Below are 14,710 nucleotides of genomic sequence, written 5' to 3'. Positions count from 1 at the left end.
CATGCCCTATTTTCGCAGGCCCGGTCACATATTAGCTGTAACACGGGCATTTGGGCTTTGCCTGATATGTATGCCAACTGCCCGAGGGCCGCATAATTATGTATGCCCTCTTCTCTCGGGCCTGCGGCCTTGGACAGTTGGGCATACATATCAGGCAAAGCCCTCATGTCCGTGTTGCAACTATTACGTACTACCTCCTATTCTCATCAATGCATTCCAAGCATTCTCAGAAATCATTTGATTTATTTGATGAAACTGCGTGATCTTGTCTGCTTTAATATAGCAACACTTCACAGGATCGATAGTGGGTTTTAATTTTGTTAAGTGAGCCAAAGCATAGATCAATCATGGGGAAGAAGATAGGTCATTGTTTTACTGAATGAAGGACGTCCCAGGTTAGTTTATATTGATCATGTTGCATTCAATAGTCACATAGCGATGTCCAGACACTGGGCATAGCGCTTAATTGATTTGGCCATTAGTGAAGTACTTTATAGTGCACTTAAACTTCATTATGAGCTGTTCAGCTCATATTTGGGCTTCCTGTGTTTAATTGCATACCCACAATCGAAGCGATCTGTATACTTGTGACGATACACTTATATTCGGCCTCTCAGCAGCGCCTTGTCGTTGCTCTTACGACGATATCCACAATTGAAATTCACATGGTCTGATATGAATGCATTCGCAAAGTGTTCCTGCAGCTTCCATGCACACTTGCAGGTGAGTCACCCAAGTGGAATGTATTAGTTGTAACATGGGCACTTATGATTTGCCTGAAATATAAATGCTCGCACTCGGGCTGCATCCTCATTCTCGTGCTTATATTTCAGGAAAATCACTCGTGCCCATATTACAACTACTACATAAATTTCCACCCATGTAGACAATTAAATTGTAGTTAAAGAGGTAGATGAAAACAAGGATCATTGATACCTGATGTTACGTATATGGACTGGCACTTGATGCAGTTTCAAAGAAGTTCAGTGATTTTATAAACAGCTTGAAGAATTAGAATTTTACATTTGTAACAGTATTTGTGACCCGGACTGCGAAAAGGGGTCTTATGGCCTTTTTAATTGCATGTACTTGGCAACCTGTTACTGGACTTGTGAATGTGGTATCACCCTGACATTTAGTCCCCTTATACTCCTAACATATCACTATGGCTTGGTGTAATATGAAGTTGATAGGTTGAAAACATGAGGAGTTATTATTAGTCAAAATTGATAATTTACAAAAGCTAGCTATAAGACCCCCTTTTGCAGAACAGGTCACATTTTTATTAGGGCTGCATCAAATATACCAACACAATAAAAAGCATAATAGGCTGGAGTGCCATGCCAGCATAATGCTAGCATATTAAATGAATATTTCAAACTATGGAGCTTAATTCCATGATTATTATATTGATACTCCCTGATAGAGCAGTCAGTGGAAACTGCAAAGTGCAATAATAGACCACTCAAATGCATTGTACATAGCTCCTTAGATCGATACTTTCTAACACAACAGTCAGTTTTTAGTGAAATACTCTAAATGAACATTCACTGATCAAAGTGTTTGTAAGAAATTTTGCTAACCTAGGAGCATTATGCAAGCATAATGGGAACACTGAAGAGAATCATAAGCAAATATTTTAGGAAATTCCTGAAAGCAATTTGGACACAATTTTCAGCTTCTACAGTTTAACATAGATGATAATAAGTGAATAAGGTCAAAAGCTATGGCTAATGCAGTATTGCATGGCCAGACTGTTTTTTTCTCAGCACGGCGCTTATCATCACAATTTGAATTATAAGTGTCTGAGTACGCTGCAATGATTATGCAAACATAATATTTGAGGCATAACAGGGAGCCAAAGCATTGAGCATAATGCCAGCATAATAGGCACGCATTGGTTTTCAGAAAAGCTGAAACACTGCATTATTTGCATGATGCAGAGTGGGGTGGTGTGATAACACAGTAAAAATCAAATTTACAGATACTTGTGAAGAAAATCCTACTTATAGATAATAGAACAGTCACAGCATGTTGAACATAACCTAATAGAACATTCACTAATGTATTAGATGCTCTAATAGAGCAATTAATACAAATTTTTATAAGCTTTCGAGAGTGCAAAACTTGGTACTTGAACTGCTTTAGCAGTCTTGTGCTAAGAGAGCAACCATCATTATTGATAGTGACTGTGAGTGATTGAGTCCTCAGTCAAATACGACCATGGATAAGACTATAAAATGCCCCACAAGTAGAGTATGGCAAGGGAAAGAAACCAACTACAAATATATATATATATATTTTTATATTATATACATACAGTAATAAACTGATCAACATTCAAGATTCCCCTAATGATTCTGGGAAATCTCTTGCCATAATATTCTTCCTGAGAAGAAGCTGAAACAGCAGCAACTAAGAAATGTATCTGCAGGTTCATTTAATAATCTTGATCTTATTTTGAATATAGCTGACACAGCTATGACAAAGATGAGTGCAGTTAGCTAGTGGCCTAAAGCACCCAGTTCTATTGTATATATTTTAAAAGCAAGGAACTCCCTGACAATCAATTTCTGACTGTAGCTGTGTGTACTCTCTGTTTCCTTGTTTTTGATCCCTGGAAGACTTGAGATGTTCTACTGAATCTAAGGGACATGTCAGTTCTAGCAAGTAACAAGGCCTACCTGGTTGCTTTTTCATCATAAATAACAATCTCCGGAAGATATGTTTTTGTTAAACCAAATTAAGGATAAGGATATCATTGTATCCTTAACCTGAAGCTGAGCAAGGCCAACAAAGATATCCAAGTGTGCTAACTTCTACTCCACACTTTGAAACACATAACTCTCGAACAACGTGACGATTGCTGAAATGTGACTGGGGGCCTGCAAAAATAGGGCATGTGGGGACATGATTTTTACCTACATTTTCAAACTTTCATCACTCATAACTTTTTGTACCATTATGCTATGGCAATGCAATTTTTCAATCTTAGTAAGCATTTAGTTGACGTTATGATGGAAGTTATAGAATGCAAATATTCTGCTCCATGCAGAACTGAGATATGAGCTGTAACATGACAGGGTGTAGTTTGTGCCTGGCACATGCCCTATTTTTGCAGGCCCAGTCACAAATAGAGATGTTAAGTACAGTATTATCATACTTGTTATAGTTATTACATGCCTTCAAGTTGGTTATAATTTTTACTGTGCTTATACTATGGCTTCATGTTATCTTTGATTCAACTGAAAATATAAATCAACTTGCCTTTGATATTTTTATGATAGTTATCTACTGGGGTTTAACTTTTATTCCTGGGGTTTAACTACCATAATACTCCTACTTTTTTTACTTTGATGTAAGGATTTAGATGGACAGAAGGTGTAAAAAGGTGAGAAGGGGGGATTGTTACTGCTGGAGGGTCACTTTCATGCATGCATTCCAGGTAGGTCAGCATAAACTGAGACCATGCTTAGTTTAGAAAAAGAATTTAGCAAGTTCAGTAATAAAACAGTATAGAATTTTGTTATGGTGATATGTGAAGTGGCCCTGTGTCAAGCCACTGGGACAGCCACCCATAACATGAACAGTGGTAACCACATAACATGCCTTTGTCCCATATTGAATGTGCCGATGTTTAAATTCACTGCTGTTACCCACCCGAGGACATTCAAATAGATTTAAGCAACCATTTACCAGAGTTAATTCATTTAAACATTCCTTCTACCCTGATGCAATTAAACTGTGGAATAAATTACCAGATACTATAATTAATTGTACAACATTACAAAACTTTAAAGATCTAATTAACTGTTAATAATATTTGCACACACACTACACCTTTATGTACGTTTACACTCACTTGTCGAGTCCTGTACATTACATATAATTAATTAATAATTAATTAATAAAGGGTGTCAGATCGAGGTGGCATGGAGAATAAAGGATGATTGGCCTGGGTTGTGGCCAAACAACAATCTACTGCAGCAAGGGTCAGGGATTTTTTCTGCATTCTTTAACATTTCAGTTACATGTTTCTGACTCCCTGTATTCACAGGCTTTAGCCTTCTCACAGGTCCCTAGTGGGATAGCATTTAATTGTTCTAGTGACACAGAATCCTTCAGTTTACCATGCATTTACCGCTTTTTCTCTCTACCCCACAAAAAAAGAAAAAAAGCAGTCTGTGCTGTGAGATACTGTTTTGGTCAGTGTCAATGGTGTTTACCCAGCATCAATAGCTACTGTAACATACAATGTAGGTAGGGACCCGCCGATTATGCTGGCATAATTATGAGCATAATAGGTGCCTGAAAGCATTGAGCATAATGCTAGCATAATAGGTAGAATTTTTGTGTAATAGTATGAATTCTTGCTTTTCAAAATAGCTATCACAGAAAGATCGATATACTCTAATAGAACAGTCAGTAACTCTAATAGATCAATCACATAGCTGACTGTTCTATTAGAGTATATCGATCTTTTCTGTGATAGCTATTTTGATAAGCAAGAATTCATACTATTTGTGCTTCAGTCACTTATTATTTATCCATAAACTGAAAATTATTAGCAGAGCATGAGAACTGAGGCATAAATAATTGGGAATAATTTGAGCATAATAGGTAAGTATTGAGCATAAATTTAAGCATAATAGGTAAAATTTTGAGCAGTGCAGCATAGCATAATAGGTAAAATTATGAGCATAATCGGCGGGTCCCTAAATGTAGGAATGTGCATGCACATTAAATATTTATCATGACATCTTCAGTGTTACATCATATCCTCTTTGAGGCTATAAATATCATTAATTGAACTGTTAGTTAGTTTTTTTCTGTTACCTGTTTATACAAGCATGGATCTCTTAAAAGTTGCTATTCTATTCATGTGCTTCTTCTGCCAAATTGAAGTATCTACGAAAGGGATGCCTCATAGTCCAGATGCTTCTCAGAATAATAGTTATGACTTTGCCAGTGGCTCAGGTGGTTTACTTGAGAGAAGTAAGGTTAAGGTTCCTTGTTGTATATCTGGAAATTGTGCCTTTCCTTCAATTACTGATAGTTTGAATAATATGTCTAGTAATAATACCATTGTCAACATTAGAACAGATGTTGAGTTGTCCTCTGATGTAACATTAGAAACCTTTGAAAATATCATGATAATAGGACACAGAAATCCTGTTGTAAAGTGTTATGATGTTGGTGCAATAAAGTTCATCTCCTGCAAGAATGTAACCATTGAAGGTATCCAGTGGGAGGGATGTGGCTCTAATGATTATCCAGGAATTGAATTCTACAACTCATCCAATGTTTTTTTTCAAAGATGCTCATTTCATAACTCCAAAGGAAGAAGTGTTCTACTGTCAAAGGTTACTGGAAAAGTGTATGTTAAGTACTGCAATTTTACACACAAGAATGAATACAGAGGTCATGGAGCAGCTATACATTATTTACCTAATACTAATAGTTCTACTGAAAACAGGTTAGAGGTTCAAAACTGCAAATTCATTTCCAATAGAGCTAACCAAAGTGTCATTTACTTTAATGGTTCAGGTAGCAGTATCCCTGGTCATGTTTACTTACAAGACAGTGTGTTTGTCAACAACACAGGAGTACCAATTTACATTTCATATAGTTATCTTCATTTTAAAGGCATTGTGTTATTCAAGGGCAACACAGCAAAGTCCGGTGGAGGAATTTATAGCAGTAATTCCACTATCACATTTTATGATAAGTCTGATGTAAAATTTATAAACAACTCTGCTACTAATGATGAAGCATTTTTCGTTTCCCTAACTGTTATATCAGTTGGCTTAATAGACGATTATCACGACTACAGTGAATGGTCTGGTGGTGCCATTTACAGTGATAATTCCAATATCACATTTAGTGGTAATTCAAGTGTGACATTTAATGATAATAAAGCTAGTTTTAAGGGAGGAGTTATTTGTTGTAAATATTCATCTCGAATCACATTTGATGCTAACTCAAATGTAAAATTCATTAGTAATAAAGTCACTGATTATGGAGGAGCTGTATTTTGTGAGCATGCAACTCATATCACATTTGATAGTAACTCAAGTGTAACATTTAATAATAATAAAGCCAGAAATGGAGGAGCTATAAATTGTGAGACTTCATCTCATATCACATTTGATGGTAACTCAAGTGTAACATTTAATAATAATGAAGCCAGTGATAAAGGAGGAGCTGTATATGGTGCGTTTTCATCTCATATCACATTTGATGGTAACTCAAGTGTAACATTTAATAATAATGAAGCCAGTTTTGATGGAGGAGCTGTATATTGTTATGGTTCATCTCACATCACATTTGATGGTAACTCAAGTGTAACATTTTATAATAATAATGCCAGTGATGATGGTGGAGCTGTATATTGTGGGTCTTCATCTAATATCACATTTGACGGTAACTCAAGTGTAGCAATTAATAATAATACAGCCAGTTTTGGAGGAGCTGTATATTGTCAGGATTCTATAACATTTGATGGTAATTCAAGCATAACATTTAGTGACAATGAAGCCAGCGATCATGGAGGAGCTGTACATTGTGAAGAATTTTATTTACCTACATGTACTATCACATTTGAGGGTAACACAATAGTAAGCTTTAATGATAATGCAGCCAGGGATGGAGGAGCTGTATATTGTGAGTCTTCATTCCGTATCACATTTGATAGTAACGCAAGTGTAACTTTTGATAAGAATGAGGCCATTGGTGATGGAGGTGCTATATATGGTGATAAACAATGTGACATTATTTTTCATAAAAGTACATTGGTAACATTTAACAGTAATAAAGCCAGTAATAATGGAGGAGCTGTCTGCACCAAATCTCATATCATATTTGAAGAAAATTCAACCATTAACCTTAATAACAATATTGCAGGACAAGGTGGTGGAGCCATTGTTTCTAGCAATGTCACATTTATGGGGAGTTCGTCTACAACATTTCACAACAATTTAGCCAGACGAGATGGTGCAGCAATCTATTGTAATAATTCCATCATCTCATTTGTTAATAATTGTTATGTTGTGTTCCACAACAATACTGCAATACATAATGGTGGAGCTATATATCTATTCAACAATGCTGTCATAACTTTCAATGAATACTCTGATGTCATTTTTATAAACAACAAAGCAATGCATCATGGTGGAGCTATACATTCAGAGAACCAAGTAATTTTTCTACTAGAAGGACATTCTTCAATCGCCTTCAAAAATAACACAGCTAGTCAAAGTGGTGGAGCACTTTACATTACTGACTATTCCACTGCTATGTTTACAGAACATTCTGAAGTGACTTATTCCAACAATGAAGCTACCCAGTATGGTGGAGCAGTATACTGTGTTGATAACTCTAATATTACTTTGACTGGGAATGTTTTAATAGAGTTTACAAATAATACTTCTGAAAATGGTGGAGCATTGTCGGTATTGCAATCTTTCATATTATTAAAAGGAGATATTTCAGTAATATTCATCAGCAACAAGGCTGAGAATGGTGGGGCAATCTCTGTTGCAATGTCTTCTGTAATATTTTCAAACAATTCCCAAGCAATGTTTCTCAGCAATTCAGCTGCAGAAAGTGGTGGTGTCATGCATCTAAGTAATCGCTTCAAAGTAAACTTTTGCAACAATTCTAATATCACTTTTTATCACAATAATGCTAATCACCATGGTGGAGCAATATATTGTGACCTGACAAAAAGTATCGAAAACAGAATTACATTCAGCACTACAAATGTTGTTTTTGAATACAACACCGATTTCATTGACTCAGATATTTACATTGATGTAACAACATCATGTAATGAGACTTGTTTCAACAAAAACATCATTAACAGTCATTATGATCAATTTGGTGGGATCATTAAAACTTCTCCAAGAAAATTAGAATTTAAGGACACAGCTATATGCATTGATAGCAATGATAACAATGACACAATTTGTGAAACATATTTAATAAGCAATATAATGCTTGGTCAGGAAATTATAATCAATGCTTGTGTATTAGATTATTATAATGAATCTGCTGAATCAACGCTGTTTGTACTGAGCAGGGACAATCAAGATTATAATATTACTGGATCCAACAACATGCTAATATCTTGTACAGTATTTGAGGGAGTCAGTTTGAGTGGGAAGAGAGTTTCAGAGGCAACTAACTATTCAATGAATATCACCTCATATGAAGGCAGTGTTTCTGATGTAAAGAAAATTTCCATTGAGTTAATAACTGAACTATCACCATGTCACCCTGGTTTCCACTATGATAATACTACACAAACATGTGTATGTTACAGTGATAGTAATTTTGTGTCTTGTTCTGGTAACACATCATCAATCAAAAGAGGTTACTGGTTTGGTGAAGTTAATGATAAAGCTACAGTGACAGTTTGTCCCAACAACTATTGCAATTTTACCTGCTGTAAAGCTACCAATGAATTTTTTAAACTCTCACCTGTCAGAGCAAATCAGTGTAATTTACAAAGATCTGGCACTGCTTGTGGTAGCTGTAAGGAAGGCTATACCCTTTCATTTGATTCTGTACAATGTGTAAATGTTGACACATGTACAACTGGACAAACAGTACTTGTGGTGACATTATCAATCCTTTACTGGGTGGTCATAGTTGTATTAGTGTTTATTGTGACATACTATCACATTGGGATTGGTTATTTGTATGCTATTACATACTATTACAGTATGGTGGATATTTTACTGAGTGAACACTTGTACTCATCACAGGGATTGTTTACATTTGTTAGCATTATGTCCAGTATTGCAAAAGTCGCACCACAATTTTTAGGACAGCTCTGTTTAGTATCTGATATGAGTGGAATTGACCAACAGTTCATTCATTATGTTCATCCACTAGCTGTTGCTATTATTGTGGCAGTGATCTGTGTATCAGCAAGAGTATCATACAAGTTTTCATCGTTTGTTAGTAGAGGAATTATTCATGTTGTATGTTTCCTTTTATTGCTATCCTATACTTCTGTGGCAACAACTTCATTACTGCTATTGAGATCACTGTCATTTGATAATGTGGATAAGGTTTACACTTACCTGTCACCTGACATAGAGTATTTACATGGTCGTCATCTACCATATTTTATTTTAGCATTATTATGCACACTAATTATCACAATTGGTCTGCCATTTCTGCTCATAATTGAGCCATTTGTTAACCACAAAATCAATTTTATTAGAATAAAACCATTACTGGACCAGTTTCAAGGATGTTACAAAGACAAGTATCGTAGTTTTGCAGCTTACCACATGATATGTCGACTGGTCATTATTTTGATAATTATTGCCAATCCATCAAACAATGACACTTCCCACCATTTACTGATAATTTCAAATTCCTTATTAGCATTTGTACATTTGACATTAAGGCCATGTAGATCTAATATTCTTAATTTGTTTGATGGCTTTGTGCTGTACATCATGATCCTGGTTTCATTGATGTCACTTATTGACAGCTATGATCCTGATTTATTGCTATCATTTATGTTTGCATTAGTTATACTACCCTTAATACCATTTCTGATCATGGAAATTTACCTTTACAAAAATACAATCAAGAAAATCACTGAATATTGTGTACCACCTAAACCTGACACTACCAATGACAACAACAATGTACCAATGAGACATCTAGATTCCATTGATAGTAAAATTGATGATAGCAGGAGGGTGGAAGTTACTCTATGTAAAACGTACGTAAGTATCATACAGTACTGTAGCAATGTTTACTAGAATGTATTCAGAACATATACATGAAAGGGACGTTTTGTAATTAATGAGGGGTCTGAAACTCTCTTGAAGTGTCATACTACCTCTTGTTGAAATATGAAATCTCAGCTCATTTTGAAATCTGAAATCTTGGAAAATTGCTGTAAAATTCCGTATACTGCCGTATATGTACGATCATAAGTGGTACACCATAAAAGATCTGCAGCTTTTGTATGGCTTCTAAAGATGAAAAATTCCAATCACGTGATCAATATATGCCGGATTTTACGATTATGTTTTCTTGTGAAATATGAAATCTTGCTCAAAAATCTTTGAAATCTTGAAAATTTGAAATCTCATACAGAACTTTTTCCAGTTTCGGACCCCTCGGTAATTAATTATCCTAAAAGGAGTTACTATATAGCTAGCAACATGTAAACTAATTAATGTGATAGTGGCTGGAGTAAAAAATCAACACTTCACTTCAACTACAGCTAACTATCAGTTTAGCTGTCAATATAATAATAAATTATTCAAACACTTGTAAGCAACCTATATACAGTGTACTGATTTGTAGAGTTGTAGCTACCGACTAGCTATCGGATTGGTAATCGGTAGAAACCGATGAGCTGTTTTTACCATAAACACAAATCGGTAATAGGCTGTGGCCAGCACATTATGAGAGAGAAAACCATCAATTATGAGTGATGAAAGTACATAAATTACAGAAAGTGTGATAGTCCTCGGTCACATGCGACCACGTGTATGGCCCTAAGGAAGAACCTGCGTGGGCATGGCAAGGGTGTGAATATAAAAATAAAATAAAAAGAAGCTATATAAATTGACTAATACTAGTCACATCCAGCCACTCTTTATTATTCCTAGCCAAAAATATTCTCTCAGAGGCTAGAATACTTTGGTAGGCATCATCATCTAAACATTTCCTTACAGTAGATTTGGGGATAGTTATGGTAGGGTTGGAAAATTTGATGAAATTCAGGTAGTTTCCAATGGAGGCTGGTTGGTAATGGCCAAGTGCTGAAATTTCGATAGTTTCATAATAACTGGAGATACTTAATCTGTCAAATTCTGCCAATAATTGTAAATATTCAACTTTTGGTTGCTTTCTATTCCGTGCTGATTCCAGATGATGGGCAGAGTCTAGTGGACAGGTCAATTCCAACATAGCAACAGAATGGACTTCACTCTATTCAGCTTTAGCAGCTGCAATAAATGCGCAGGAAGAACATGTGGAAGGCATGCCCCCTCCTCCCCTCGATACTTTGCTAGCTTTTTCAAGTCATCTCTTAAGTACTCAGTTTCAGACTACTCTGTAATTCACCTTTGTATTCAATCAGCAATCCATAAAGAGTTTATAAAACTTTTAGCTTGAAACTCGGCTTGCACAGTGAGTGACTCCCCAGCAATATTTTATTTTATTTAATCAGGGAAAATAGCATCAGCCAAAAAGGCTGTTTTTCAGCTATGCCCTGAGAACACAAATACAATATGAGTAACTTACAGTACATACATACACAAAATGAAGTTACAACATGCAATACAATTTCTTAAATTCTGACACAGTTTTAGCACCATAAAGTGCTGGTGGTAATCTGTTCCAGATGGCTGTGCCGGCCCCTGTAGGCCAATGACCGTTTGCCAAAATTAGTTCGAACACTGGGAACATATAACCTGTGTATGTTTCTACCAGAGTGACCAGTGACATCTACAGCAAACGAAAAAACTCCATGTAAATAAGGAGGAGAAATCCTGCTGACAATCTTGAAAACTTAAAAAGCGGTATGAAAAGTACGCCTTTCAGTTAGAGACGATCGCAAATTAAAGTTATCAGAAGATGGTAGTGATGATGCAAATTTAGAATGAAGTCTCTAAACGATGAGTACCAGCAGAATTTGATGGTGACCACACAAATTCTGCTGGTACTCGTCGTACTTCAGATCGCTGATTGTGACAAGCAATGTTGTTTGTGACCAACACTAAAAGAAAATTACACAAGTAAGAATGCACTGCTGGAATGATTCAAGCATGTTTTTACTACTAAAATACTCTGAAATTCAATCTCAGAATGTTAGTTTTCAAAACAATTTCCAAGGGGACGCCCCAGACCCCCTAGTTTGCATACTCAGCTTTTTATTTTATCCTTACTATTGTCTTCCCCCACCCCCGTCCCCCCAACCACGAGGTGCTTGCTATGCCTATGTGCAACTACCACTGGAGGTCTGGTGTCAAAGGCTATGGCATGTTCTTAGGGATTTTGTTTATGTTTTTTGGCAACCACAATAATAGCCAGTGATGGTTGGAGCCCACTAGTCTGACTAGCAACTTAGGGTTGAGATAAGTGTACAACCTCACAGCATTACTGGCTGTACTTTTAGTGGAGTATGCTCAAGTGTAACTTGCGGGTATCAGTTTAATAACTACGTACGTATCAGTAAAATAGTTAACACTATTGTCGGATATTGGTTTTGCCTTAAATGTGGGAATCGGTCCAACACTATTGATTTGTATTTTAGTAAGGATGTACCGATACCGATATTAAATAGATATTGTCGGTGCTGATATTACAAGTATTGGTATCAGTCAATTGGCAGTCTATATATAGCACAGATAATTCACTTGAGTAGCATAAGTACTATTAAAAGTACTACAATCACCCAAGTGTTATCTAAGTGGCAAACGCTTGGAACAGCATAAGTTGGCCTTGGTCTGAGTCTCAAAATAGTCTAATTTTTTTAAATGTCCGGTCTGAGTCTCTTTGTACCACTTTTTTATGGTTCATTTTTACTCTGCAAGTTTGTATAAAACACACAATGTGAACAGTCATTTAACAGAGCCATAGTAATCATGCTATAATAATGTATACTATATTACAAGTAGAAGGAAAATTAGGAAAAGTAGTGAAACAAGAGAGTAGTTCAGATAAAAACCAGGAAGGTTGTCTATAGATATTCTATAGACATTAAATCAGTCATCATTAGACTGAATTAGGGATTATATTAATGTCCACTAGTACATCTGCAGGTATAGGCAATCTCTCTTGTTTCACAATGTTTTAGCTGCTCCTTTTTCACTAATTTTCTTCTTTGATCCCTATAATCTTTCCTTCTGATTGTTTGTTACTTTTAAGACATACAAATTATGATTATTGAACCTGCACATTATGTATTAAAATAACAAATGGCACCAGACATGCCTTAAAATTAATTTTTTCATCTGAACATGCACCTCAGCAATCAATTAAATACTGAAAACTGAGGTGGCTATTATTTTTTAGCTATTTTCTTCCCTTTACACAGTATGAGAAGCGTCTCTGCAATGCAATTAATCCAGCCACTATGGACAATACGGGCTATAAACATGATAGCTAGTTAACACAGTTAGACAGAAGCACCAAATTGACACCTTGCATTGTCAGTGAAAAGAAATGGAACACAAAAGAGAACAAAAATAAATCCATGATGCATGCATTGTATTTACTGCTGTTGGTGAGAAGTCATGTCTTGGGATGAAGTGATGTTGAACAGTGAAGAAATCTAGCTAGTCAGTCAGCATAAAATTCTTGTCGCTGTATCATCCCTGAGAAAGCAATGCAAGTAAGCTTCTGGGTAGCTTAGAAACTTACTGCACTGCATCATAGTCTTTTCTGCACTTTCAAATGCGCTACCAAACTTGATGAAATTTTGTTGGCTATGATACAAGCTTAGTGAAACTTCAAAAACCCCAATCCCTATATACACTTTGAAATTTTAATACATTATTACTTTCCATTATTTCTACTTACACATTATGCTTTACAATGTGATTGCTGTCATGGCACATAATTATGCTCTCTATACTCTTACATATAGCAAAGAATCAGAGATGGATGATGCCACTCACTTTCGTGAATCCTTCATGGAAGTGATAGATGATATTGATGACTGATTGTATACTATGAGATGGGAACAGTGACAAGTGTAGATTACTGTGTATATAAATTATAGCGTGTCACATATGTATGTATCCCCTCTTTAAGGTAGTGCTTCAATTATATGCATGTAATACTACTTCATAATCTGGGTGTATGCATGTGGTTTGCTTTATGCAATCGCAACGTTTGGGGATTTACTAGTATACATTATATGTAATAACTTAAGGTTTAAGTTGTTTCTCAGAAACAGATCAAGGCCACTTGATTTAATATGCACTTGTCACAAAATAACAGTACATTGTAGTTAGTGGCTGAATTCTTTCCTAAAATAGCTAGAGGGAAACATATACTGTAATTTGTGTGGTTATATTTTCATTGCTGCTCTTGTGTGTAACTTCACAACCTTTGCTTCGGATTCACTTTGTTTCATTGCCCATTTGCTAGTCAACAGTCTTCAACATTTCTTTACAGTAGATAAAAAATGTTTACACATATCACGTATGTGATGTGTGGCACCATGTACCAACTTACTTCAATGCCGCTTTAGAATTGATCTTCAATGACCTTATAAGGGCATCTTTGAATTTAAAGTTCACCATTTTTGTCCTCATCTCATTTGAGCACTATAAGATGCTGTAAAAATGGTGTATAGCTATTGCCTTGTTTCAGTCTACTTTTAAAATTGATCCTTAGAGAGATGAACCATCATTATTCAATAATAATGCACAAAAGGTACACAATGAGTCCTTGGTCACATGCCACCACCAAACAGGTTTAGTGAATTAAAACCTGTGTGGATGCGAAGCATGCCAATGTAGGGGAACTGGGGGCATGCCCCTCCCCAGGAAATTTTGAAAATTAGTCCCTCTAAAAATGAATATGAGATTGTTTATAGCAGTTTTTCAGTGGAAATAATAGAATTTCAGTTAATTTTACTTTTCCATTAAATCAAGACTGATTGCAATATGCATTGAGTAGCCAGCTATCATGCATGCATTTTCATTTGTAGCTACCAAGC

General features: G+C 35.8%; 1 protein-coding gene across 1 annotated transcript; it reads left to right on the top strand.

The window, feature by feature from the left end:
* Positions 1 to 4,919: 4,919 nt before the first annotated feature.
* LOC136247842 (uncharacterized) lies at positions 4,920 to 13,875 on the top strand. The gene is made up of 2 exons (XM_066039664.1): positions 4,920 to 9,745; positions 13,631 to 13,875. Exons 1-2 carry the CDS (start codon positions 4,920 to 4,922, stop codon positions 13,704 to 13,706), a joined length of 4,902 nt encoding a protein of 1,633 aa, XP_065895736.1. The 3' UTR covers positions 13,707 to 13,875.
* Positions 13,876 to 14,710: the final 835 nt, after the last annotated feature.

This window comes from Dysidea avara, chromosome 2, assembly GCF_963678975.1.
Source record: "Dysidea avara chromosome 2, odDysAvar1.4, whole genome shotgun sequence".
Taxonomy (NCBI): domain Eukaryota; kingdom Metazoa; phylum Porifera; class Demospongiae; order Dictyoceratida; family Dysideidae; genus Dysidea; species Dysidea avara.
This window is presented reverse-complemented; position numbering and strand designations above follow the sequence as displayed.

What these genes read in the sequence shown, in the direction of transcription:
- LOC136247842 (XM_066039664.1), top strand. Translation starts at nt 4,920, where the DNA reads ATGCCTCATAGTCCAGATGCTTCTCAGAATAATAGTTATGACTTTGCC. An exon ending in GAAGTTACTCTATGTAAAAC is followed by an intron (nt 9,746 to 13,630) that starts GTACGTAAGTAT and finishes TCTTACATATAG; the next exon opens with CAAAGAATCAGAGATGGATG.